The following is a 27,027-nucleotide window of genomic DNA, read 5'->3' as shown; positions in this document are numbered from 1 at the left end:
AATCCCAAGGGAGGAAATATGGGAGACTTAGAAGTTTGCAGTGAAGTTCCCTGAGACACGGAGAATTCAGAGGGTGGCGGCTGCTGCGCAGGGAGGGGTTGTTTCCATGCTGTAGCTGGCCTGTGTGGAGGGAGTCCTTGGCACATGAAGTCCCTTCCATCTCAGGCATTGCTCCGCCATGTCGAGAGTAGTTTTGTCACTTCCTGAGGAGAGCCTAGGTTGTGGCCCAGCAACCCAAAGGACCCCCTCATCCCCAGGGGAGCAGCTCCAAGCTCCATGGACAGTGATGCTGAGCTGGAGAAGCAGGCCAGGCTCACTGTGGGGTACAGCAGCAGCTTTCCAGAAGGCCCATGAGGCAATGAACAGTAGGTTCTGCCATAAAAGACTGCCCTGCAGAGCCACGGGTCTCTGCTTATCCAGACTTAGTAGCTCACAAAAACCATTCTCATCAAGCTTTAAAAGAATGCAATCTCAGATTGTGTGAATTAAGTTGACACCTGGGTCCTAGTCTACAAATGACCGACTTGAAACTTGTTTCTAGATTTCTGATCTGGAAGAGCTGACGCCCCCAGAGTGTCTGTCAGACCTGCCGCCGTTTTCAAGGTGTTTAGTAGGGATCATCATAAAATCCCCGAACGTGGTCAGGTAACCACTTCTTCGCTCTCCTCACTTCTGAGCCTTTGTTCCATTCCTTTCACTGAGAAAAGCATTGTTTTCTCTTTATTATCAGCAATTGAACATGCTTATTCTAGAGAATGGCACAGTGCTCACGGTGCTTACTTTGCACGTGGCCACCCCGGTTTCATCCTCTGTTGTCCTCCAGGCACCACCAGGGGTGATCCCTGCGCACAGAGCCCAGAGTAAGCCCTGAGCACTCCTGAGCTGAGCAACACTCTCCAGTGAAAGCTCAGCTTTCTTCTTGGGTCAGGCAGATAATAGAGAATTTAAGTGCTTGCCTTACACACGGCCATGACAGTGGTCTGAATTCTGGCAGGCACCACATATGGTTCTCCGAGCACCACCAGGTGTGACCCCTGGCCACTGCTGAGTATTATTCCTTTCCCCACCCCCAAGAAAAAGAGGGAAAATGTTTACTTATACAAAGGTAAATTCAAATTCTATAAAGCATCAGTGTCTGCATATGCTTAATTAGATAGTGACTCCAGATGGAGGGAAACATTGGGAGTATTTACTTGAGTAAGCCCTTGTTACAAACCCCGGAGCTACAGTGAAGTTCAGTGTGGCTTTTGGGTACGAGGCCAAAACTGAATGAATTCTCTATCCCAGAAACCCTGCAATGACCACCTATGTATTCAAAGAATAAAAGCAAAGCCCACAGCTCTCTCTCTCGCTGCCTGTGTTCAGTTGTCTTGGGCCGCCTCCCCCACCCTGCGGTGGCCGATGGTGATGGGTGGACGAAGGAGGGAACCAAGGAACGAGGGTCAGGCTGCTTGGTATCAGCTGTAGTTTATTCTAATACCATCTCCATTCTCTTCTCCTGCTACTTCCCCAAATCTCTTTTCCTTCCTCCTCTCCAGATCCTGCTCCTTCATTCCTCTCTCCCATTCTCCTAGGTCCCTCTTGATCCTTCCCTGCCCACTCTTAGTTATCTCTATAGTCCTGAAGGGGTTGGGGTAGCAAATACACATAGGTGTCATCATACAATCAGCGGGTGTAAGGCCCCTCCCTCAGGGGAAGCTTCTTCTAGAACAAACCCTTATTCAGCAAGAAGACCCGTCTCCGGGGGAAATACCATCTAGGGGTGCGTTTCTCCTTTCCTTAGTCCAATAACCATCTAAACATTCGTCTTAATTCTACTTCTTAATAATATTAGTCATCGTGTATGGACACAGTAAGAGATAACATTAAATTTATAGGACGGCTCTCCTCGGGGCGTCTTGCTATAGATCTCAGACTACAGTGCTCAGGGCAGATTAGTCTTTCCTAATACTTGCAGGGTCCTAATCCAGTTGTTACTTTTTGGATCATGACAGAGTTGTCCATGACCATGCCCTTAACTTACAATTAAGTATTATGGCGCTTTGGCCTGGCCCATTTCAATGCCAGTGTGGCACATAGCTCACAGCTTGCCCTGGGTCCATCCAGTCCCTCGTCAGAACCCTACTTTGAGGTGCTAGGAACTAAGGGCAACTGAAGCTTAAGTCGAGAGAACAGATGCCCAGGAGTGAATATTATTCGGAGTCATTTAACTCCCTATTTACAAAAGCATAGCATTAACTGTCTTCCTGTGTCTATATAAAAGGGACATTGCTCTGGAGTGACTATACAAAGGACATAAGGAGAAGAGAAAAACAGTATTTCACTCACAAATATAAAATCATAGATTTCTGAGGAATCAGACCTTAATAAGTTAACAATCTGATTAGGGGAAAAAGGTGATAGGCTGGTTGGGGAAGCAGAGCACAGAGAAGGAATTACAGATAAACACAGGAATAGGCGTGCCTCAGGAGCACTGTGATAAACCTCAGCTCCCCATGGCAAGGGAGACAGGGCATACCAATGTTATCCTACAACCACCTAGGGCTTAGGGCTTGTGTGTGTAGACAGAGCACGGTGTGTGTATGTGGGTGTGGGTGTGTGTGTACGGGGGGAGGGGGTGTCTCGGAGATTGTTAGGCTGAAGTCTAACCCCTGTAGACTTTCATAGCAGAGAATCTCGGTGAAGGCTTGGAAAAGTATTGTCTGAGGCAGCTCGGGGTTCTCTTTCCAGAATGTGAACGTCTGTGTGTACAAATTGCTTGTACTATAGAGCAGCTTCTTATTGAGAAACAGCCCCTGTCCTCTGTGGAGCGACATTCTGATTTGAGTGTGTGCCCTGTGTGACCTGGGATGTTCACTGTGAAAAATGTGGGAAGGGTTAATTGCTTTCTCGTGTTACCTGAAGTTAGAACTCATGCTGGTTGATGAGCCTTGGCTGGCTAGATTTCTCTGAAATATTAGAATTCATACTGTAGAGTAATTCAGATGTTTATTTACTTTTTGCAGGTCATTTTTAGATGAACTGAAGGCATGTGTTACTTCTGATGATATTGAAGGCATCGTATGTCTCACAGCTGTTCTGCATATTATTTTGGTCATTAACAAAGGTTGGTTGGACTCTGCTGTCTCCTGGGGTTCTTCTGTATGTTTGGGGCTGTTTCGGGGCTTAGTACCTGCGTGCAGCTTTCACACTGCCCCCGGGTCTGTGCTTCCTCTGTGGCCTCCACCCACCCGACATCTAGGCTGCTGTCCCCCCTCATGAAGTCCCACAGACTCCCATTTTACCTGCTGGGCCCTGTTATACTCGTGTTTTTTTAGATTTAAGAATCTAAATAGGTTCGATATTAATGTTTACTCTTGTGTTCTCGTTTTCTTAAGCCTTGACCTGTCCTTGTCTGACACGGTTGAAAGTTCAGTAAACAAGGATTAGAGAGACGCTAAGGATTCACTGGGGCTCCCATTCTGTTTCGTCCCTAGCCTTGTGTTCTGAGGATGCCCACGGGGTTCTGCCCAGTGGCTGGACCTGACTGCCAGCTGCTCCGATGTCCAGCTGCTTGGACTCGGGCTGGGCCCAAGAAAGAGCTCCCTGCTAAGGGACACCCAACACTGAGGGGGATGAGGGCGAGCAGCAGCTTTCTAGAGACCAGCGGAGGTTTCTGGGGTGCACCTGGGCCCCAGGGCTCCATGTGCGATTGTCAGTGTGCTACACAAGCGTGTCCCATGAAGGGAGATTGAGCACAGCCACAGGTAGGGAATGCCGGCGTGGGACAGCAGAGGCTTGTGTCCCGGGGTGAGCCTCCTCTCTCTGTCACACTGTGTCCCCTCCAGGCAGACACAAGAGCTGCAAGGTACAGGATGCCGCAGCCACCATTCACAGGAAACTGAAGACTTTCATGGAGATCACTTTGGAAGAGGACAGCCTGGAAAGGTAAGCACCAAGCCTTGTGGTGTGATGAGCACCCTTGGGTGTGTTGGACGCTTACCGCCAGCCGGGCTCTTTGGGGAAACCCACTGGTTCTGGGGGCCAAGCCCCTGGACATGTCTCTGTGACGTCCCAATTGGGCACTTTATCCTTTGGACAATCATGGCTTGATAATAGCCTTATCTTGTCCTCCCCAGCCTGCCTCTGTCCCTGCGTCTCCCAGCCGGGCACGGGCTGGGATGTCAGGTCACTGACAGGCAGTGGGGAGACTTGCTCCAGGTCTGGCTGGGGGGGTGGGTGCCACTCCCTAAACTGAGGATGGTCTCTCGGCCCCGTTTGCTGGGAGCTTCGTCATGTGCATTGTGTGGTTCCCCTCAGTAGTCCCCAGGCTCAGTTTACTGTGAGCTTCATCTAGTGCATCAGGGGATTTCCTCCCATCGGTCTGAGGACCTCCCCCGGTCTCAATTACTGCAGCCTCTCCTCTCCATCGAAGGAGTCTGTCAGAAGCTTTTTCTGCATTGAGTGGACCATGTGATTTTTCTCCTTTAGTCTGCTGATGTGATGGATTCTATTAGCTGATCTATGCATGTTGAATCAGCATTAACCAGCCTTATGTATCTAGGATCTTTTTGAGGGGGCTGGTTTTGGGGGTATACCTGGCGATGCACAGGGGTTACTCCTGGCTTTGCACTCAGGAGTTACTCCTGGCGATGCTCAGGGGACCATATGGGATGCTGGGAATTGAACCCGGGTCAGCCACGTACAAGGCAAACGCCCTACCCGCTGTGCCATCGCTCCAGCCCCAGAACTTCCCTTTCCTTCAGGGGAAGTTCTAGGAGAATAACTCAGTAACAAAATTTTATCTGGGGTTCAGCACTTGAGATTACTAGGAGATCCGCCAAGGGCAGGATTCCGACAAAGGTGTATTTCTTCTTTCCTTAACCAGTATCCATTTAAGCAATCATATTAAATACTTAATATTTCTAGTCATTTTGTATGAACACAGAGATTTATTAAGCTTAAAGGGTGGCTCTTTCTGAGGACGTCTTGCTATATATCTCATACTACAGTCCTCAGGCCAGGTTAGTCTTTCCTAACCCTTCAGGGTCCTTATTCAGTTACTTCTTTTTGGGTCATGACTGAATTTTTTCTATAAATGTTTTCTTAACTTACTATACTTCTTATGGAACTTAGCCTGTCCTTTTTCGATGCCAGGGTAGCTTATGGCTTGCCCTGGGTCCATCCAAGCCCCTTGCTGGGACCCTTCTTTCGGGGTGTTAGGAACTAAGGGCAAGTGAGGCTTAAGTCAAGTAAATATGATGGATGCCCAGGAGTAAATATTAATTGAGTCAGTTAACTCCCGTGTTACAAAAGCATAGCACCAGCTGTCTTCCGGAGTCTATACAAAAAGGACATTGCTAAACCATGTAAAGGCCATAAAGGAAAGAGAAAAGCAACATAGGATTAGGAGTGCCTGGTGGAATTGGGTGTGCCTCGGGAGCATAGCCCTAAGCTCCCTGCAGGAGGAGCAAGGACAAACCAATGGTATTCAACACGGGGACCATATGCAGTGCCAAGGATTTGAACTAGGGTCTCCCGCATGTGAGACAAGTGCCAAAGTCCTGTTACTATCTCTCCAATTTACTGATCTTTCAAAGAACCAGATTTGGTTTCATTGCTTCTTCCCTTTTAATTTCCTGTCATTAAAAACAGAATCTAATTCTGTAACTTCTTTGGTTTGCTTAAAAGTATGTTGCTTTGTCTGCATACCTATATGTATACCTCTATTTATCTATGTGTGTATATTACGTGTGTGTGTGTGTGTGTGTGTGTGTGTGTGTGTTTTAATTTTGGGGCCAGTCACAGCACTACTCAAGGGCTGATTCCTTGACTCTGCACTCAGGGACCACTTGTGGCGGGTTCAGGGGACCACATGAGATGCTGGGGATTGAACCCAAGTCCGCTGTATGCAAGGCAAGCGCCCTGCCTTTACTACATTTGTTTGGGGACCACACCCCGTGGTGCTCAGCACTTACTCCTGGCTGTGTTCTCAGCGATGGGGATCATATGGGATGCTGGGGATCAAACCAAGGTTGGCCTTATGCAAGGCAGACACCATGCCTGCTCTACTGTTGCTCTGGCCCTACTTTCCACATATTTTGGGACTTTCCAGCAGGTTGTTACTGATTTCTCATTTGATTTTGTTCTGGTATAAGGGCTTGTGCTGTATGATTTCTGTTCTGTGAAGTCAGGGCAGGTGTGAATTATGCCCAAGTCTGGTGATTGTTGGGCGTGAACGTGAGAACAGTCTGGGCCTGTTGGAGGAAGCGGAGGGCAGTGCTGTTGACTGCACAGATTCTGCCGTGGGGTCTTATGAGGGTCTGTCCTCCCCCAGGAAGGAGGGCTCTGCCTTTCATTGCCGATCATCCAGTGTAGGGACCTGCACCAACACACATGAACCCTTTGTCTATTTAAAGGGTATCTCTTCGTCTCTCCTGTGCTCTCCCTTCACCTCATCTCTCCTCCTGCTCTCCCCTCAACCTCTCCGTCTCTCCTGTGCTCTCCCCTCACCTCTCCGTCCCCCCTGTGCTCTCCCTTCACTTCTCCATCTCTCCTCCTGCTCTCCCCTCACATCATCTCTCCTCCTGCTCTCCCCTCACCTCATCTCTCCTCCTGCTCTCCCCTCCCCTCATCTCTCCTCCTGCTCTCCCCTCACCTCTTCATCTCCTGTGCTCTTCCCTTCACTCACTCTTCATCTCTCCTGTACTCTTCCCTTCACCTCTTCGTTTCTTGGGCCATGATGTCATGGGCAAGACCCTATGCCAGCTCCTTCATTGAGAATTCTCAGTGGTCAGGTGCTTCCCCAGGAGCAGAAGGGTGAGCTGCTGCCAGAGTTCTGACCGGGTTGCCTTTGTTGGGCTTATGTTCGTGGAGGTCAGAGGGAACTCTGTGGCATAGGCCTGCTCTGGGTGGAGCAGACCTGGGATGGGGGTGCCTGCTAGGGCTCAGCTGGATTGGGAGCCCCCTGACAGTCACCCGCGGGACTGGGAGGGCAGTGGCCCAGGGCTCCAAGGGTCTCCTGTGGGCATGGGGATGGGGGCTGCCACCCCACCTGCTTAGGTTTGCTCCAGTCACAGGATGGATACTGAGACAGGTGATACTTCTTTCATTTGTAAGTAAATCTGCTCAAAAACTTGGCTTATATGTGAAAATAGACTCTGGTAATCCAGTATTTTACTGATACTTTCTTTGTGTTTCAGGTTTCTCTACGAATCATCATCGAGAACTTTGGGAGAACTCTTGAATTCTTAGTTAAGAGAAGTTTTGATTATGTAGGAAAGACAAATGAAATGAAGTAAATGTATTTTTGTACTGTTTTTAATGTCAATAACTTGTAATAGAGATAGGGTGAGGTTTATTGGGGGTGTGAGTACGTGGCTTAAGATTCTTAGCTTTTTTGCTGAGTGTGTGTGCATAAGTAATATATTTAATGTCAAGAACTCCAGAAGCTGGGACAGAGAGCTAATGGAGGGGTCAGGCTCTCGCCTTGTATGTCACTGGCTCCAGTTTGATCCCCAGCACCCTGTATGGTCTCCCAAGCACTGCCAAGGAAGGAGGAAGCCATGAGTATCGCCAGGTGTGGCCCCAAAACTAAACCAAACCCAAAGAAGAATTTCAGGTTTTCAAGGAAGACTCTCCAAATGACATAGCTCTTAAGCACTTGTTAGCATGTGTATGATGCGACTTACAAAGGAAGCAGTAGAGCAGCCAGTGATGTCAGAGGCTGGCCCTCAGCTCTCCGGCTGCAGGGTCTGAGACTCCAGGCCCCAGGAAGGGCTGTGCTCATAGCCTCTTCAGGGCCGCTGCGGTGACAGGCCCAATGTCCTGTGGCCAAAGAGCCTCTGGGAGAGACTGTCCCACTGCATCATGGGCGTTCTGTCCTCAGCCCCCCTGGAGGCACCAGAGCCACTTGCCAGCATCTGCATTTCCCTGAGAAGGTGTAGAAACAGACTCTTCCCGCAGCTCCGAACATTCCGTGCAGGGAAGAGTTCACAGGGGCGCATGTCAGGAAGAAGGTGATTCCGATTGTTCCAGCTTGTTTTGAACATGTGACTTGCTAATTTAGCTGAATTTAATATTGGTGAATGAGATTGGTACTGGAAAAATGATTTTGTTATTGATCATTCAGACACATTTTTTGGGAGGTGTCTGTGCTCATTAAGCCTGACAGTGATGGGTGTTGCGGCGGAGAGATTGCTGGGCTCCCTGCCTCCCTGTGGCTGTGTGGCAAAGGCTTGCGGTGAGAGGGGAGTGGGCCTGTCTCGGGCACCTTCAGCTCCGGCGCTGTGCAGTGGATGGTGTCAGGATGGACTGTGAGAGAGACCGCTCCCTCCGATGGACCACTTTGGGCAACATCCCATCCAACAGCACCGTCCCACCCTCCGTGTCTGCAGGAGAACTTGAGGACTGAGTCCAGAGCTTCCCAGGATGAACCCCACTGTTGCCTGGACTCAGCAAGGTTTCTGTCAGCACTTCTGTCCCCAGACTCGCGCGATCTTCTCGCTGCAGCCACAATGTCGCTTCAGCACCATGTGCAGTGGGGAGGCCTGAGCCCTGGGCAGCTTTGTGCCACCAGTCCCACGTACCCAAGACCCGCTGGGAAATCATTTGAAACCTGCAATCAAAGATGTTCTTTTCCACCCATCAGACTCAACGTGGAGAGACCTCAAGGCAGGAATAACAGGACGCTGGTGACCAGAAGAGACTCGGTGCTTCTGCACAGGCACGGCCGGCTGTTGGAGTGTGCTCCTGCGTGCTTGCCTTCAGCGGGGCTGGCTTGTGCGGGTGGTCCTTGCAGCAGGACCGCTGCATAATAGGTTCCAGCGTCACTTTTCCACACTCAGACATTTCCTGAGAGGTTGTGTACATTCGCAGCAGTGGCCACATCTCCCGCCCAGTGACCCTCCAGGTATGACTGGGGCAGCGACTGTGTCCCCACAGGCCTCTCCGGTCACACCCAGTGTGTGGCTTGCTTATTGAAAGGGTGGTTTTCAAGGTCTTAATGTTGCTGAGGTCCATTTTACGATTGTGTACTTTATGTCTTAGGCCCTTTGTAAAAGGACATACAGACACCCTTAATAAACATGAAGGGAAGCAGACTTCACTTTGGCTGGCGTTCACTGGGGAGTGTCCTGTTGCTGCTCTGACCTGGCTTTGACTCTGGGGACCTGGTAGAGCTCAGGTCATTCCCACAGTGCCCTGACGCGAAAGGCTGGTTTCCCTTCTTGCTGGTGGGTACCTAGTGTTCCCGCACTGTTCAGTGTACTATTTTCATAAAGTGCTGGGCACGCCTCCCTCTCAGCTAGACCAGCAGTGCTCTACTGGGAGCGTTTGTACCCCAGTAACAGGTGGGTGGAGCAGGTGGGACTCCACTCCCCGAGGGTCCATCCCCCGGTATCGTAGCACACTTGGGTGGAGGTGGACTCACTTGCGCTCAGGTCAGCCTCTGTGTGTGGCACTTGGTCAGGACTAGCCTAGTTGCTGGGTTCCCTGCATGATTACCCAGCAGTAAGCACTGTGTGCTGTGTGTCCCCAGCACCCCACGCTCAGATCTCAACACAGCACATGGGCTCCTGCTGCTCCTTCCCGTCTCATCCCCGTTTTCATTCACCTGTCTTTTCCTTTTTATTTGGCCCCACCTGGCAGTGCTCAGGACTTACTCCTGACTGTGCTCTGGGATCACTCCTACAAGGATTGGGGACCCTATGTGGTTTCAGGGTTCAAACTGCAGTCAGCTCTACCCACTGTTCTGTGTCTGTCCCGTAGCTGTTCTTTTAAACTATAGGCTAAAACGGTGGCATGTTTGTTGGTATTGTAAGAATCTGCAGGTAGGCTGGGGACAACTGTAGTCAGTATTGTGTCGCTGGGCTGTGACCATGTCTCGGACTGTAGGGGCTTTTCTTCTTTAGGAATCTGTTTACAGGGGACAGGAAGATGTCTTGGGACCGGAGCACACACTTGGCTTGCTGGAGCTTCAGTTTGGTCCCAGCACCTCGTGGTTCCTGAGCACTGCCAGGTGTGTCCTTCCCCTAAGAGTTTATTGGTTGGTGGGAGGGGGGGTCAGATATAGGACAGGAGTTAAGGCATGTGCCTTGTATGTGGCTGGCTCCGTTTCAATCCCTGGAACCATAGGGTCTCCTGGGAATTGCCAGGGCTGCGTTGACGGTCTCTGAGCACCACTGGGCTCCAGGGCCTCGCACAGAACCTGGTCATCTACGCTGTTGACCAGGAATCGCTAGGAGGGCCCCTAGGTCTCTTGAGCCACCCCCACCCCCACTCCATGAGGTGTGGCTCAAGTGACAGCACGACTGGCAGGAATAACGCCCTGGGCTCAGTCCCCAACACTGCACAGTTTAAATTAGAGTTTGAATTAAGCATTTTTATTTTTAGGAGTTTAATTTTAGCAGTAGTTTGTTATTTTCATGCCTCGTCTTCCACACAGCTTACTGTGTATTGTTTTTGAAACTTGTAAATGGTAATATCTCAGAATTTCCATATCTTATCAGAGTAGAAGACATGCAGCAGTGGGGCCCTATGAGCTCTTTCCCGCCTCCATAGCCCCTGAGTGCCGGGGCCTGCCTGGGCCCCTCTGGACTGTGCTGAGAGGACCCTGGCCCCAGTGTCCTGCTTCTGGTGGTGCCCCATCACTGATAGCAGCAACCCCGGCCCCATACAAGTTTCACTGTTCCTGGGCTTCTGAGCACTTTGCATGTATGTCCCTCACTCAGTCTAGACACCTGCCTTCAGAACCATGTGTCCTTTGAGGTGTCACCCCTGTGTTTGTCTTCCACGGGGCGCCCACACTGCTCCACAGACGGTCCTTGTACCGTTGTGGGTATGAACTGCCTGGCAGGTTCACAGATCTGGGGGTGTCTGTTTGTGCACATCTCCCTCCAGAGTCCACCTCCTGGAACTTGGTGTCACCTCTCCCGGGACGGACAGGATGGAAGGCTTGCTCATGAAGGAGGGAAGTGAGATTGTGCTGAACAGCGAATGTGCGTTTGGGGCCCTCATGCCTGCCCGTCTCTGTAGCAGGTGTTCCCCAAGTCAGATGCTCTGTGGGCCTCATAAAGCTTCAGGTTGCCCCCCCCCCTTTTTTTCATTTTTGGTTTTGGTTTTATACCAAGCAGTGCTCAGGGGCTATTCCTGGCTCTCCTTAGGAGTGACCCCTAGTGCTGATGGGTGTGTGTGTGTGTGTGTGTGTGTGTGTGTGTGTGTGTGTGTGTGTGTGTGTGTGTGTGTGTGCGCGCGCACGCGTGTGTGTGCATGATCCTGTGGTGCCAGGGTTTCAAGTCAGGACATGTCAAGCAAGTGCCTCAGCCTCTGTCCTACCCAGCTTCTGGCTTGCAGCTCACCCAGTACCTCACACAAGCACACACTACCCCCTACAAAGACTCCTGTGGGATTAGCCTCAGTGTACTTGCACCCCGGGGTGCTGAGGCAGACCACTAATGCCAGCTGTGAGTTCCTGGGGCTCCTATCTTGGTCACGGACTCTACACAGGACAGTCTGGTGACCCAGGACCAGGGGCATGAAATGTCCAACACTCCTACTAGACTATCTTAGCAGTGCAAGCCCCTGGGGCTTGGGGGGTGTTGGGTGGAGCAGGGACAGTGAGATCCTCTCGTTAGGAGTGGACAGAGGCTGCTTTCATCTTCCTTTGCCACTCGTAACTGGACAGACGGCAGGACGGCAAGGATCTCACCCATGCACACGTGGCCATGGCTGGAGACTAAGGAAAGCTGAGGACAGGGAACCACTGAGGGGCAGTCCTAGGGGCCCAGCGTCAAGGTGCAGAGCAACAGGCCAAGTGAGGGGATACAGGTGACAGCTCCAGCGCAGATCTCAGACCAGGAGTGTGCACTGGACAGGAGTGTAGGGACAAGGGCTGGAGAGATAGCACAGCAGGTAGGGCATTTACCTTGCACGCGGCCAACCCGGATTCGATTCCCAGCATCCCATACGGTTCACTACCAGGGTAATTCCTGAGTGCAGAGCCAGGAGTAACCCCTGTGCATTGCCAGGTGTGACCCCCCCTCAAAAGAAAAGCAAAAGAAGTATAGGGACAAGACCAGGCCATTGTACACAGGAGGCTAGCAAACATTGATGGACAGAACTTAAGACATTGTACACTGGACCAGGTATTGAAGGACAGAACAAGTGATGTCGTGCATGGGTTAAAGGAGAGGCCTGGACATTGGGGGGAGATGCAGGCCATCTACTTAGACTGCAATAAACTGATTTTGCACTGCAGTCTAAGTAGACACGATAAGAAACTGCAGTAAGAAAAAGGAGTGGGCAGAGGTGAAGGAATGGCATGGAGGTGATCAGGGGCAGAAAAGGCTCAACTGAGGTTGGCCAGGAGGGGCACGGTGTCCCTAGGAGCACTGTGAGGAGTGAGGCCTGGGTGTGCTGGACCCCCGTAGATGTGGAAGAGCTACAAGGAGGGCTGAGCGAACCAGGGGCTGTGCGGCAGGGCGAGTGAGGGATGATGGCCGAGGACTTAACGTCCCCTCCCGCAACACACCCTCCTGATAATACCTCCCCAAGCAAACACTCCTGGCAACCCCCTGAAACACCTTCCTGAGAGCACACCGTGACCTGCCCTCCTGCCACAGTCCCTGTAACACGCGCTCCTGCAACACACACCGACCCTCCTGAAAACACCCGCGACACACCCACCTGCAACACAGCGCTCCCGCAAAGCCGCCTGAGACGCACGCCGCATGGGCGTAGGCCTAGTGCTAGGGGCGGGGCCTGTTGCCCGGGGGGCGGGGTCTAACGGGGGCGGGGTCTGCGTCCCGGGGCGTGGTTTGCGGCCGCCGTGCAACGGAGCGGAGCAAGGCGGGGGGCGGGGCCTGCGTGCCAGGGGCGGGGTTTGCGACCGCGCCGAGCGCTGGGGCGGGGCTAGGCCGGGCAGGGGCGGGGCCTGCGGCTGCCGAGCGCCGGGGCGGGGCCTTACGGGGGCGGGGCCTGCGCGCCGGGGCGGGGCCTGGCCGGGGGCGGCCCGGGGCGGGGCCTCGGCGCTGTCCGGTGCTGAAGCGGCGGCGGCGCGGAGGGCGCGGGGAGGAGCCGGCGCGCTCGCACCGTGGACCGGGCGTCGCTGGGCCGCTGCGCCGCTGGCCGCGGGCATGGGGCGGCCGCCGCTGCCGCTGCTGCTGCTGCTGCTGCTGCCGGCCCTGGGCCTGCCCGCCGCGCCCGCCCCCCGCCGGCAGCTCCCGGGGCGCGCGGGTGAGTGGGCGCGGGCCGGGGGAGGGGCGCGCGTGCGGCCGGGGGGCGTCTCCGAGGGGCCGCGGCGTGCGGGGATCCGGCGGGCCTCAGTTTCCCCGCGGGCCCCTCCTGCATCCCGGCCCGGGGGTCCGGGTCGGGCCGTGCGTGCAGCCGCCCCGGAGCGCGCCCACCGGGACGTCCGCGCGCAGCCAGCGGCCTCCTGGCCTTGATGAACAATGGGCGGTGGACGGGCTGGAGGTGCCGGGAGAGGGGCCCGCGAGGACAGAGGGGCCTGGACAGGGCGGGAGGGGCCGGGCCGCGCGCACGCACAGGCCTCGCCCGCCCCTGGCCGGGGCGTCTGTCCCCCCGCGCCCGGGGGCTGCCCATGCCCACCCCGGTGGGCGAGACCAGCCCTGGGCCCCGCTCCTCGCCCCAACCGCAACAAAGACCCGTGTGGCTGTTCTGGGCTGCTCTGGACCCCTCAGCTGGCCAGGCCCCTTTCGCAGGTCGGAGAGGACGGGCCGGAGGATGCTTGGTGGGAAGGGGCAGGGCCGGGTCCCTTCACAGGCTCCTGGGGGTCGCTGCCCTCTCAGAGAAAGGAAGGGGTGGGCAGAGGAGCAGCTGGACGGAGCAGCGGAGCGAGCCCACAGGTGGAGGGACGCACAGAGTGGACCCGAGCTGCCCTGGGCAGGGACTTGTCTCACGCCAGTCCTGCATTGGGCACCTTCTCTCTCGGAGGTCAGAACTGTCTCCGGGCCTTGAGTGATGGGTCTCACCTGCCTCACACACTCTCGGGCTGTCCCGGCTGTGTGACTTGTCATCCGTTTGACTCCTCACACGGAGCCCTAGAACGAGGCTCACAGACACCTGTGATTCCAGGATGTTCCATTTGTTCCCCCCAGTGAGAACTGGGCTGAGGTGTGGTGTGACCACGGCCAGAGGCTGGTTCAGCGAGGGACAAGGGGTCACTTAGGTTTGATTTTGGCGCCACATCTGGTGATCCTGGGGCAGGGAAGCTGCTCCCAGAGGAGCACCTGGTGATGTCCAGGAACCAAAGCTGCAGAGCCTCCCCCAGCCCCAGCAGGGAGTGTCCACAGCTGCCTGAGGCTCTCTTTCTCCCACAGCACCCTCCGTGGTGACCCCACCTTCTTTTCCTCATGGGTACCTCCCGTCCTCCAGCCTTGCACCCACCCGCCATTCTGCTGGGGCCTCCCTCATGCTCATTGTCCGTGAGCCAGAGCGGAGCCAGGTGGGAGTAAGACTTCCTTGTCAGTAGTAGGATTTGACTTCGCTCCCAGCCAAAGTACCACAGGTGGCACCTTCGGGACAGTGTGGCGCTCTGATCCCATGGGCCTCTGCTCCCCGTGGACTGCTGTTCCCTGGGGTTCTCCCTCTGGTCCTCTCTCCCGTGGCCCTCTGCTTTCCGTGACTCTCTGCTCCACATGGTCCTTCTGCCCATGGCCCTCTACTCTTCGTGGTCCCCTCGGACCCATGGTTTTCTGCTCTCCGGGTTCCTCTGGTCTCTGGGGTTCTCTGCTCTCTGTCGTCCCCTGCTCCCGGGGTCCTCTGCTCTCCGGGTTCCTCTGGTCCCTGGGGTGCTCTGCTCCCCGGGCCCTGCTCTCTGGATCCCCTGTGGTTTCAGGAGGTCCTTGCATTTAGGACTTGCCCCATAAGTCTTACCTCCGTGTGATCTCTTTGTCTTTGAATCATCTGATTCTTCAGGATCCAAGAGGCAGAGTGTGACCCTTCCTCCGGCAGCCCGAGGGTTTAGGGCAGTCCTGCGACCCTCTTTAATTCGCACATTGTATTTGCCGGAGGAGAGAGCCGCCCTGTCAGAGGTTGTGCTGGGAGAGCGGGTCAGACCTGGCTGCCGTGCACCTGGCGTGGAGACCAGCGGCGCTTGCTTCCTCCCTTTGTTTTTGCCTCCTGACTTGCCCACACACATTTTCATTCACCAGCGAGCTCGGAGATGCTGAGGAGGAGAGAGCAGCAGGAGTCCCCCTTGCTTTGTGAACTAGATGGCGTGATTGTTTATTTTTAAATCAAATGATCCTCCTTCCACAAAAGCACGAATCCATTTTGCTTCCTGGGTGTGGAGCTGTTGGTCTGTGGCAGCGACAGCTCCCCCCTCACGGGCTGCCCCCCGCTGCCTTCTCCGCCTGCCCCCGCCAGCCTCCGCAGGTGCCCGTGTCCCCATACGGAGGCCTGGGGGTGGGGGGCGTGGAACCAGAGCCCTGGGTGGGACTGAGGTGTGGCAGGCGCCTGCGTCAGAGCCGGCGGATGTGTCTGACTTGGGGGTGTTCGGGGAACGCCGGGCGTTACGTGGCTGCTCCTTGGTGCTGGGCTGAGCCCTGCAGCCAGCTCCTTCCAGCTCTCCTCCAAGATGGCCCGAGTTTGTGCTGGCTGCCAAGGTCGCCGTTCAGTGGTGCCCACGGAGGTGGGGCTGGTTAATGCTCAGTAATCTGCTTTTCATTTTCCTCCGTGCTGCTGGTGAGTGCCACAGGGGGATGCGTGCTCGGAGTTAACACACACCTTGGAAATGCAAGCCTGCCGGGCTCTGCTCGCTCTGAGGGTGGGATGCGGCCTGGTGTTCCCACGGGCACGGGGCTGAGATGCGGGCAGGGACGGAGCCCGGGCACAGTTCTACGAGGCTAGTTCCTCCTTGGAATAATAATGTCTACATTCCGGGCCTGTTTTGCTGTTTGTCCTTGCAGCGTTACTAAGTTGTGAATGCAGATATTTAGCCATTTTTCCTCCAATGTTTGAAAGTAGGGTGGAGTGAGGAGGAGAAGAGGGAGGGAGTTGGGTCAGCCAACCAGCTGACGAGACTTTAGGTCCCTGCCCCCTCTTGGAGCTGTGCTGAGAATTTCAGGGTTCCCTCTGGGGGAATGTCACTCTGGCCCACGCTGAAGATCAGCCTCTGGTTTGGGTGGCAGATATTTGGGGAAAGGCAGGCCATGTGCAAAATACTGCTAGTTCAGGGCCCTTGTGTGTGGAGAAGGGAAGGCTCTGGACGAGTTGGGGGGCTTCATGCAGACCGTGCAGCGGTGCGAGCCCGGTGCCTGTTCTGACACGAGGTTCCATGTCCAGAGTGAGCAGACGGCTTGTCTTGGCCCAGCCTCCATGCTCGGTATCTGGAGTGACTTTTTTTTTTTTTTTTTTTTGCTTTTTGGGTCACACCCGGCGATGCACAGGGGTTATCTCTGGCTCTGCACTCAGGAAGTACCCCTGGCAGTGCTCAGGGGGCCATATGGGATGCTGGGAATTGAACCCGGGTCAGCCATGTGCAAGGCAACGCCCTCCCCACTGTGCTATCTCTCCAGCACGTGGAGTGACCTTTGTGAGTGCAGCCCACCTGGGTGTCGTGCGTGTACACACACATGTAGGGACTGGAGACCAGACAGTGCCACTCCTGCGGGCCTCCATCCTGGACTCCTGGACTTAATCTTTAAGTCTTGGTTAATCGGAGGCCAGAAGCCCCAGGAGGCAGGAGTGTCCCCTTTCCCGCTGCCTCTGTTTGGACTGCGGGCGCTGCCCTCCTGCAGTGCGGCCGGTTCCCATGGCACTTGGTGGGGCACCTGGTGGCAGCCGGACTTTGGCCCGGAGGCGTGGGCGTGTCCTGGGCTCCACCTGAGTGTGGCCTGGCCCCGAGCAGGGCCTGGAGAGGGACCGGGCGTCCGCAGTGCCCGGGGGCGCTCCGAGGCGCCTTCGACCAGTTACTACTGTTCCGCTGTTCTCGCCGGTGGACTTGACTCTGATCCAGGAACGCGAGGCTGCTCCCTCGGCAGATGTTCCCAGCGCCCCGCTCAGAGGAAGCGCAGGGAGGAGCAGCCCGTGCTCCTCTCTCACCTGGAAGAGCCTCCGAGGCCCGGGCGTAGGTCAGCCCATCCCCCCAGCGCTGCCTGCTCTCCTCGTCCTGACCACCTGGCCCTCACCCCCGCACGGCCTTTCAGGCTGTGCACGGCCTCGGCAGCGTGCTTGTCTCCGTCACGGGAGGAAGCAGAGGTGGGGAAAGCAGAGGCTGAGCCGGGGGTCCGGTCCTGGGCTGCTCATCAGCCTCCGAGGCCTCCACCTTTTCTGGCTCGTTCTCGGGGAACAGGCAGGGTTTGCCCCTGTGTCTGGCAGGACAGAGCACTCTGCTTCGGCCCAGAAGGCCCAGGGCCTGCAGAACTGGCGGTGCCGGCACTCCCAGCTGTGCCTCTGCTGGCCGGCTCCTCTCAGCCGAGGGACGTTGAGCTTGGAAACGAATGCCCTGTTTTTCGTTTATTTTTCAGCTTTACTGAAATAAAACTGGCACGTAGCGCTGAAGATATATGTGAGTCTACAGTCAGTGCTAACTCACTCCCTCCAACCACTGCTTCTTTTAGGCTGACAGCATTGAACATTTACTCTCAGTAACTTTTTTTTTGCTTTTTGATTTTTTGGGGGGTCACACCCAGTGATGCTTAGGGGTTACTCCTGGCTCTGCACTCAGGAGTTACTCCTGGTGGTGCTCAGGGACCATGTGGGATGCTGGGGATCGAACCCGGGTCGGCTGCAGGCAAGGCAAACGCCCTGCCCGCTGTGCTATGGCTCCAGCCCCAACTCTCAGCAGCCTTTAAGTATATAGTAGAGTACTGATATTGTTCATTAGCCACCCCAAGCTATTTAATGAATAATTATTTAATGAATAAGTGGACATTGATACATTTTGATCAACAAGCCGGTTTCCCCACTCCCTAATCCAGGTAACCGCTCTACTTTCTGTTGCTGTGAATTTGACATTTTACAATTCCACAAATAAGTGTTACCTTTCTTTGTCGCCCGCCCGGGAGGTTCGTCTGCTTTGTCACGGTGGCGATTTCGTCTCCAGCGTGAGTGACCTGACAGTGCCTTCCCCTGGGCATGGTGTGTTCTTTCTCTGTTCTCTGGACAGACGCACTGTTTCTGTATCCTGCTAGAAAGATGCTTCAGGGCACAGGGACCGACAGACTCCAGGTAGGGCCCTGTTTCTCTGGGGATAACTCAGGAGTGGGCGTGCTGGGTCAGGTGGTAGCTACCCTTAATTTCTTTGGTTTCCAGTGGTGGCGTCCTGCTTCCGTTCCCACCCGCAGGGCACAGTTTTCCTCTCTGGGCGTCCGCACCGACACCTCTTAGCGCTCGTGTTCTCATATGCTGATTGTGTGATTATAACTGACCCGTCTCGGGTGCCAGTGAGACATTTGGATTTCTTCTTTATTTCCCTTTCCTGGTGGTGCTCAGGGACACTCTCAGCTCTGTGTGCAGGGGTGCGGGTGGAGCTGGGGCGGCGGTGGAGTGGCGGCGCTGGTCCTTCTGGCCTGTCCATGCCAAGCCGTGCTTCGCCCATTGAGCTACGCCTCCAGTTCCCCAGTGGTCTTTGTGCTTTACTTAGTTCATCTGCTTGTTTACTCTTTAGAACACGCCTTTGTAAAACCGCAGGGTTTGTCTTTGCCGGACTTATCTCTCTGCGCGTGGCCCTTCTGGGTCTGTGGTGTTGGTGCAGCCTAATCCTCTGTGTGGACCGAGTAACACCTCCCTGTGTGCATCATTCGCTTCTCCCCTCTCAGCAGCCCAGACGTGGTGTGGTGTCTCTTCACATCAGTCTTTGCGTTTCAGTGGCGTAATACAGTGCCTGGGTCGCATGGCATTTCCACTGCGAGTCTCTGTTCCTTGTCTGTGGCGGCCCCGTCTCTCGAGGAGGAGAGACAGGGAGCGTCTTCTGTGTGCCTGTCGGCTGCCGGGCTCTGGGAGGTGCAGCACAGCCCGAGACAGCAGCTCCCCTGCACCAGGTGCCACGGGGCCCTCTGCAGTGGAAGACAGCGTGGGGGCGAAGGGCAGGGGGCAGCTCGTGGTCCCTGGGGAGCACCGGGACCTCCCGCCCGGCCTGCACGCTCGTGTCACGGGCTGATGTGGCGCCCCTCGTGTAGAGCGGAGTCGCCCCAGGGTGGAGGCACCTTCAGGAGAGAGCGACCTGCTTGCGCAGGGCAGCAGCGGCAGCCCAGGACTGGCCACGGTGGGGCTGTCTCTTCCCCGGGGCTGTGGCTCTGTCCAGCCCAAAGGGTGTTTGGTCTCTGGACTGGCCCCTCGCGCCCATCTCGGTTCCCGGGAAGTGCAGGGCCAGTTCTGAGGGGCCAGAGCCTGCTCCAGAGCAGCCGCAGCACCGTGCCCTGGCACACAGGAGGGACGGTGCCACCAAGCAGGAACCACAGCTGCAGTTCGGAGCCCGCGGGACGCGGCCAAGACAGCCAGCAGGCTCGCGGGTCTGTGCTCGGCTGCTGTGGGGAGGCTGACGGGTGCAAGACAGGGGTCTGCGTCCTGCCCGTTCCTGGGCATGTACGACATTCTAACAGTGGAGGCTGTGTTGGGTTTGTTCCGGGGCCTCACCTGGCAGTGCTCAGGGCTTCCTCCTGACTCTGCACCCAGGGGTCACTCCAGGAAGGCCCAGGTGGGTTCCTGGGGCTGGGACCCAGGTCAGCCGTGTGCAGGGCAGTTGCTGTGGTATCACTCGGGCTCCGGAATATCGTGTTATTGAATGTGACGTTGCTTGGGTGTGTCTGAGCCTCGGCCTAATTGAGTTTTTTTTGAAAATGCGTCATCACAAATAACACATAACAACAAAGGTCACAAATGTTTTCTGTATCACTGTCATCCCAGCGGGGGCCAGTGACGTCTCCCTCCGTCCCAGCCCTGAGACCTTAGCAGCCTCTCCTTACTCGTCTTTCCCAATGATTGGAGGCTCCTTCAGGGCCTGGGGAATGAGACTGCTGTTGTTACTGTATTTGGCGTCTCGAATACGCCAGGGGAGCTTGCCAGGCTCTGCCGTATGTTTTCTGTCAGTGTTTAAAAAACAGTCACACCGAACTCGTTTGGTTCCTTCCAATGAGAACAGCTAATGGTGAGAACACACCAGGACTTAGTTTACATCACCCTAAGGACTGAAGGAGACCAGGCCGCAGGGCCCGTCTCCACCTGTGTGAGGCGCCAGGGAGCAGCCAGGAGACACCGTGCGCCGCGCGCTTCTCGCCGCTCCTCGGCCGCGGGTGGAAGTGTGCCCAGAGGATAGCGATGCCTCCTCGATGTCTCGCTGTGGGCTGTGCGTCACCACACACGTGGCAGCGGGTTTGAGCACTCGCCGGGCCTGCCGCGGTTGTGTCGGTGTCTGGATTGTGGGGGTCACTGTGGGGCCTGTGGAGCTCGGGGCTCGCGGACGCAGAGGGTGTGGGTGCCTGAGCCGGACACCCGCAGTGGGTGAGCCACCAGGCACGCCTCTGCCCGGGAGGGAGCGAGCCCACCGCCATGTGCCGCCCACTCCTCGTCCGGAGAAGACGGGGCCGAGGTGTCCCACAGGCGGCCCGCTCCTCCCCCCCCCCCTGCCTCAGGGCCCCGCCTGCCCGTGGCACCCACCAGTTTGCCACCGTCCGGGTGCTGGCTTGAGGGTGAAGCTCGTGTCTGGAGCCGGGCAGGCCCAGAGAGGGGCGGGCTGGCTTCTGCCCATCCGGAGACGTGGGCCTGGGCAGCTGGGTCTGGGTGCTGGGCTTCTCAGCGGTTCTGCAGGCGCGCGGCCACCCTCCTGCCTCCTCGCGGCTCTGCCGGGACCTGAGCCTGGGGGTGGTGCCGCCCGCCCAGCCCGACTCGGTCTCCACCAGACTTCCTGTCCAGCTGCTGCGGCGAGGCTGTGGCCTGTGGCTGCCACGCCTTCCCCGTGCACACAGCCCGGCCCTGCCAGAGAACAGCGGCAGGAGCTGCTGGGCTGCTGGGGAGAGGCCGCACACAGTGCGTCCCCTGTGGAGCCCCCGCAGGGTGGGCTCTGGGCTGGGGGGCCCGGGGCAGGCTCACACCCAGCTTTGTGACAGGAAACATCAGGCGAGCTACAGGCATCCCGTGGAGACTGGGCCTGAGCCCTGCTGCAGCCTGGCGTGGTGTGGGCAGGCGGGTGTGGGGTGTGGGGTGTGTGGAGATGCACAGTGTGGGGGGCTGTGTAGCGTGGGTATGTATGGTGAGGGTGTGCATGGTATGGGGGATGTGTGTGGTGTGGGAGCATGTGGGGTGTGTGGTGTGAGGCGTGTGTGGTGTGGGACTGTGTGTGGTGTGGGGTGTTGTGGGGTGTGTGTGTGTGGTATATTGTGTGGGGTGTGAGGTGTATGTGGTGGGGGTTGTGGTATATTGTGTGTGTGGTGTGAGGCATGTGTGGTGGGGGTGTGTGTGGTGGTATGTATGGTGTTTGTGGTGTGGGGTGTTGTGGTTGGGGTGTGTGGTGTGGGGGGTGCAGGAGCAAGTGGTGTGTGTATGGCACGGTGTGTGTGTGTGTGTGTGTGTGGTGTGGGGTGTGTGTGTTGGTATGTGTGTGGTGTTTGTGTGTGGTGTTCGTGTGTGGTGTGGGGTATGAGGCGTGTGTGGTGTGGGGGGCGTGCAGGAGCATGTGGTGTGTGTATGGCATGGTGTGTGTGTGTATGGTGTGCGAGTGTGTGTGTTGGTATGTGTGTGGTGTTGGTGTGTGGTGTTGGTGTGGGGTGTGGCGTGTGTGGTGTGGGGGGTGCGGGAGCATGTGGTGTGTGTGTGTACGGTGTGTGTGTGGTGTGGGAGTGTGCAGTGTGGGACAAGTGTGGTGTGGGGGTGCAGTGTGTGTGTGGTGTGGGAGTGTGCAGTGTGGGACGAGTGTGGTGTGTGGGGTGCGGTGTGCGGGGCTCCTGCTGGTGCCTTGCCGCGGTGCCCCCTGCTCGCGCCCTCTGGAGAAGCCGCCAGGCCTGGGTTCTGCTGTTTGCGTTGTCTTGCTGTGGCAGGAGGGACAAGGACGGGAGTGAAGGCCCGAGCCTGCGCCCCGTGGGTGTCTGTCTTGGCGCCGGTGGGAGCCCGAGCTCAGGTGCGGCTCCTCTGCCAGTGGAGCACTGCTTCTCAGAGCCAAGACAGCTGGAGCTGGGCGTCTGCACGCGGCTGTTTCTGGCTTCTGTGGCCCCCGGTCCTCGCGCGCCAGGACTCGCCATGGAGGATGCGGGGGCAGAGACGGAGGAAAGAGCCAGGGCAAGTGTCGCGCTGCCCCCATGGAGGGCAGGAGGCCGGAGCCTGTCCCAGAGGGGAGGGGAGGGGAGGCAGGGCCGAGTCTGGGACGAGGCAGCCCCCGGGCTCTGCTCGGCTCTGGGAAACGGGGCGCAGCTCTGAGCGCACGTCCAGGCGCCCAGGCCGGTGAGCACTCACAGTGGACTGGGGTCGGGCCTGTTCCGGTGCCCGGGTTTCTGACGCCCCCCTCAGGTCACAGGGCAGACACCCCAGTGCCAAGGAGGTGGGCTGGCCTGCGCGGAGACAGTGTTAGTGACGCGAGGTTTCCACAGGCAGGCAGAGGCTGTGACTTACCCGGCCCCGGAGAGAGGGTGCCCCAGCCAGGCAGGCAGCGTTAGGTAGGGCACACGCCTGCCGCTGAGGGCGGAGGGTCCCGGACCAGCTGCACGCTCAGGCCTCGCGTCTCGGTGCTGCTCAGGCCCGCCAAGCCCTGCAGAGCTGGGGCTACCGGGGTGGGGACCGTGTGGTGCCGGGGGTTGGGCAAGGGCTGCAGGCCTGGGCCTTCACCCCGTCCTGCCTCTCCCACCACCACAGAAAATGTCAGCAAGGAAGTAAGCAGCCTGGCTTAGGTGTGAGTGTGTGCGCCCAGCTGCTCTCACAGGCTCAGCAGGGGGCGCTGTGTGCCCGCCTGTTGGGTGCGTGTGTGTGTGTGTGTGTGTGTGTGTGTGTGTGTGTGTGTGTGTGTGTGTGTGTGTGTGTAGGGGAAATCTGCAGGAAGCCTCTGGTGTTACTCTGGGTTGTGGTGTTGTTTCCCCTGTCAGATGCTGGATTGATTGTGGAAGGCAAAAGGATTTGCATCCACAGTCTGTCAGCTTTATTGGGGTGACACTGAAATGTTATGAAATCAAAACAAGTCAGTAGTTTGGGGGCAAAATTATAAACTTAAGGGTGTAGGTAGCCTATTTATACGGCTAGATATGTGTCACTGCATCACTGTCATCCCGTTGCTCATCAGTTTGCTCAAGCGGGCGCCAGCAACGTCTCCATTCGTCCCTGTCACGTGCTAGTGTGGCGCAGGGTGTACTGGGGGCCCTTTAAGGGTCAGGGGAATGAGGCTCGTCGTCGTTGTGGCATATCGAGTAGCCACAGGGAGCTTGCCAGGCTCTGCCGTGTGGGTGGGATTCTCTCGGTAGCCTGCCGGGCTCCGGGGAGGGACGGAGGCTTTGGGGCGCCTCTAAGGGCCTTGACAGGTGTCCCCAGTCTTGCGAGTGTGAGCTTTCGGTCACTGGCGTGTCGTAAGGACCTGCACAGTGACAGACACGCACCTGCTGTGACTCTGGGCAGCGCCTGGGGCACCTGCGGCCTCAGGCTGACCTCCCTGGGGGTGACAGGGCACGCCCGGAGCTTGTGGGCAGCTGGCAGGGCAGGGCCCTGTCGCGGAGGGTCTGTGCCAGGTCACCCGGCGGTTGGCTGACAGCACCCCACGGCGGATGAGCCACTGCGTCACTGCCGCCCCGGCTCTGTGTCCGATGGCGCTGCGGCTCGGCCCGGCCAGGGCAGGCGGCAACGCTGCAGCGGCTGCTGTGGTTTCTCCGCGCCCCGCCGACACTCTTCTGTCCGAATCTTGCAAGACAGCCCGCGGTCTCCACGCGTGGAGCCCAGCAGGGATCACGCATAGGGTCCAGCAGGGATCACGCGTGGAGTCAGCAGGGATCACGCGTAGAGTCCAGCAGGGACCACGCGTAGAGTCCAGCAGGGACCACGCATAGGGCCCAGCAGGGATCACGCGTGGAGCCCAGCAGGGATCACGCGTGGAGCCCAGCAGGGACCACGCGTGGAGCCCAGCAGGGACCACGCGTGGAGCCCAGCAGGGACCACGCGTAGGGCCCAGCAGGGATCACGCGTGGAGCCCAGCAGGAATCACGCGTAGGGTCCAGCAGGGATCACGCGTAGGGTCCAGCAGGGATCACGCGTAGGGCCCAGCAGGGATCACGCGTAGGGCCCAGCAGGGATCACGCGTGGAGCCCAGCAGGGATCACGCGTGGAGCCCAGCAGGGACCACGCGTAGGGCCCAGCAGGGATCACGCGTGGAGCCCAGCAGGGATCACGCGTGGAGCCCAGCAGGGATCACGCGTGGAGCCCAGCAGGGATCACGCGTAGGGTCCAGCAGGGATCACGCGTAGGGCCCAGCAGGGATCACGCGTAGGGCCCAGCAGGGACCACGCGTGGAGCCCAGCAGGGATCACGCGTGGAGCCCAGCAGCGATCACGTGTAGGGTCCAGCAGGGATCACGTGTAGGGCCCAGCAGGGATCACGTGTAGGGCCCAGCAGGGATCACGTGTAGAGCCCAGCAGGGACCACGCGTGGAGCCCAGCAGGGATCACGCGTGGAGCCCAGCAGCGATCACGTGTAGGGTCCAGCAGGGATCACGTGTAGGGTCCAGCAGGGATCACGTGTAGGGCCCAGCAGGGATCACGTGTAGGGCCCAGCAGGGATCACGTGTAGAGCCCAGCAGGGACCACGCGTGGAGCCCAGCAGGGATCACGCGTGGAGCCCAGCAGCGATCACGCGTGGAGCCCAGCAGGGATCACGTGTAGAGTCCCACGCCTGGCGTGCGGAGCCGCGCAGTGTCTAAGGCGGGATGGAGAGCTGGGCTGGGGAGACACGAGGGGTTCGGGCGGCCTTGGGGCCGTCCTGCCGCCAGCCGGTGTGGCGAGTTAGCCATGGACAGCGAGTAGGAGTGTCTTACGACGTGTCGCGAGGCCGCTCTCTCGGCTGAGCCCTTGAGGAATATGTTCACTCATACGTGAAGCTCGGCCCAAGCGTGTGGAAAGCGGCCTGGAGCGTGGTGGTCGGCTGCTCCCCTGGGGCGGGGGGGCTCTCACCCGCCCCCCCCTGGGGCGCCCCGAGTGAAACAGCCTGGCGCTTCTCCCGGGAGGGAGCATGAAACGAGGCCCGTAACCAGGCTAGATATATCACTGAGGCACTGTCCTCCCGTTGCTCATCGATTTGCTCGAGCGGGCACCAGTAACGTCTCCCTTGTGAGACTTGTTGTTACTGTTTCTGGCATCTCGAATGCGCCACGGGGAACTTGTCAGCTTTATTTGTAGCATTGCACTGAGCACTGTCGTCCCGTTGTTCATCGATCTGCTCGAGCAGGTACCAGTAACGTCTCCATTATTATTATTAAATGTTATTTAATTTCTATAAAGTTGTTCGTGAGGATTTACTACATTCACTATTCCAACACCAGTCCTAGCACCATTACACCTTCCCATCACCATTATTTTCAATTTTCCCAACCACCACCCAAGCATGTCCCACTAACTGGCCCTAAATAATTTAATTTGTATAGCTCGTTATGAATAATTCACTAAAAATAGTCAAAAATATTTTTTTTTTTGCTTTTTGGGTCACACCCAGCGATGCTCAGGGGTTACTCCTGGCTCTGCACTCAGGAATTACTCCTGGCGGTGCTTGGGGGACCATATGGGATGCCGGGGATCGAACCCGGGTCGGCCGAGTGCAAGGCAAACGCCCTACCCGCTGTGCTATCGCTCTGGCCCTCAAAAATATTTTCTTTGAAGGAAGTGTTGAGACTGTTGTGTTTCGCCCTGGAGCCAGTAAGCCTTGTGTAAGACGACTAGCATCTTGTTACAGGTGAGGCCTGTGTGCTGATGTTTCCTTAATCGAGTCTGGCTGCCTTCTGCTTTTCATCCCATCCGCTGTGGTGTGCCGCTCGTGGAGTACAAGTGTGCAGAGTATGGGGTGTCCAGGTGCTCCAGGAATTCTAAAAGTTTTGACGAGATAATACAGCTGGAGTTAAATTTTTAACTGGACGGAGACTTTGGGGTCCAGATGCATCTCTGCAGCGTGTTGGTCTCTTGTGAGATCTATTTATGAGTCTCTGGATCATTAACTCGGGCCAGTTAATGAGCTTAGATGGCGCCAGAGGCAGTTCATGGGCATGGCTGCCAGGAGGCGCGGGGCTGGGGAGGTCGCTCGTCCCTGACCGAGAGTCTGGAGGCTTCGGTCATAGAACCTGCAAACCTGAGTTTTTCAACAGATTCCTCCTGGATGAGTCTCGTCCCAAAGCTGTGGGGTTCGGCCATGAGCCTGGCGAGACTGGGCTCGGGAGGGTTTTGGCTGCTGGGGCTCTGTTGGGCGGGTGGTGGTTCACTGCCCACTCCGGGGTGCCCAGCGGAGACTCGGCCTGGGGCGGGGCCTTGGGGCGACTCTCTGGATGTATCCTTTAAGGAGAGATATGCAAGCAAGCTATTACCTACATTCATGTGCGTTTAAAGATTCCTTTTTATCCTGGGTTCCAGAAACATAAAGGGGAGCAGATAAGCTCATCAAACAGCACAGAATTTTATAGCATGGAGCTTTTCTCTTTATGTTTATTTATTTCAAGAATTTTTTATTTTTCTTTGTTTTTGGACCATCCCTGGAGATGTCCAGGGCCCCCTCAAGGCTGTTCACTCAGGGATCACTCCTGGCAGGCTCAGGGGCCCATACAGGGTGCTGCGGTTGAACCCAGGTTGGCTTGTGCAGGAAAGTGCCTTACTCTGGCCATATCAATGTTGATTTAAACTATCACTGGCTTTATCATATGGAAACCTAAGTTTTGTGGTAGAGATATAAGGATTTTGAACAAAAACCCCTAAATTAAAATTTTTAAATAAGAATATATATACTATTTAATTATTTAGTTATTGTTATATAATTATTTAAATAATACTATTATTAGATAATAGTATTATTTTAAAATATATATTACTATTTAATATAGCAAAGGAGATGAAAAAATCAATAAATTTAAAAGCCAGCCAATAAACGTTA

General features: G+C 56.5%; 2 protein-coding genes across 3 annotated transcripts in view; both read left to right on the top strand.

The window, feature by feature from the left end:
* NCAPG2 (non-SMC condensin II complex subunit G2) overlaps nt 1–9,090 on the top strand; it is a 56,365-nt gene extending 47,275 nt beyond the window's left edge. For both annotated transcript variants that reach the window (XM_055133865.1, XM_055133858.1), the window contains 4 exons: nt 542–645; nt 3,006–3,106; nt 3,828–3,927; nt 7,182–9,090. In XM_055133865.1, the coding sequence (XP_054989840.1) occupies nt 542–645; nt 3,006–3,106; nt 3,828–3,927; nt 7,182–7,233 (357 nt within the window). In that variant the 3' untranslated portion in view covers nt 7,234–9,090. The remainder of the gene's footprint in view (nt 1–541; nt 646–3,005; nt 3,107–3,827; nt 3,928–7,181) is intronic.
* A 3,894-nt stretch (nt 9,091–12,984) lies between these two features.
* The window catches only part of PTPRN2 (protein tyrosine phosphatase receptor type N2), a 205,173-nt gene continuing 191,130 nt past the window's right edge, over nt 12,985–27,027 (top strand). The window contains exon 1 of the mRNA XM_055133868.1: nt 12,985–13,212. Coding sequence (XP_054989843.1) covers nt 13,113–13,212 — 100 coding nt within the window. The 5' untranslated portion in view covers nt 12,985–13,112. The remainder of the gene's footprint in view (nt 13,213–27,027) is intronic.

The sequence above is a fragment of the Sorex araneus genome, chromosome 1 (assembly GCF_027595985.1).
Source record: "Sorex araneus isolate mSorAra2 chromosome 1, mSorAra2.pri, whole genome shotgun sequence".
Lineage (NCBI taxonomy): Eukaryota > Metazoa > Chordata > Mammalia > Eulipotyphla > Soricidae > Sorex > Sorex araneus.
The sequence above is the reverse complement of the archived record's forward strand: the minus strand, read 5'-3'. Positions and strand labels throughout refer to the sequence as shown.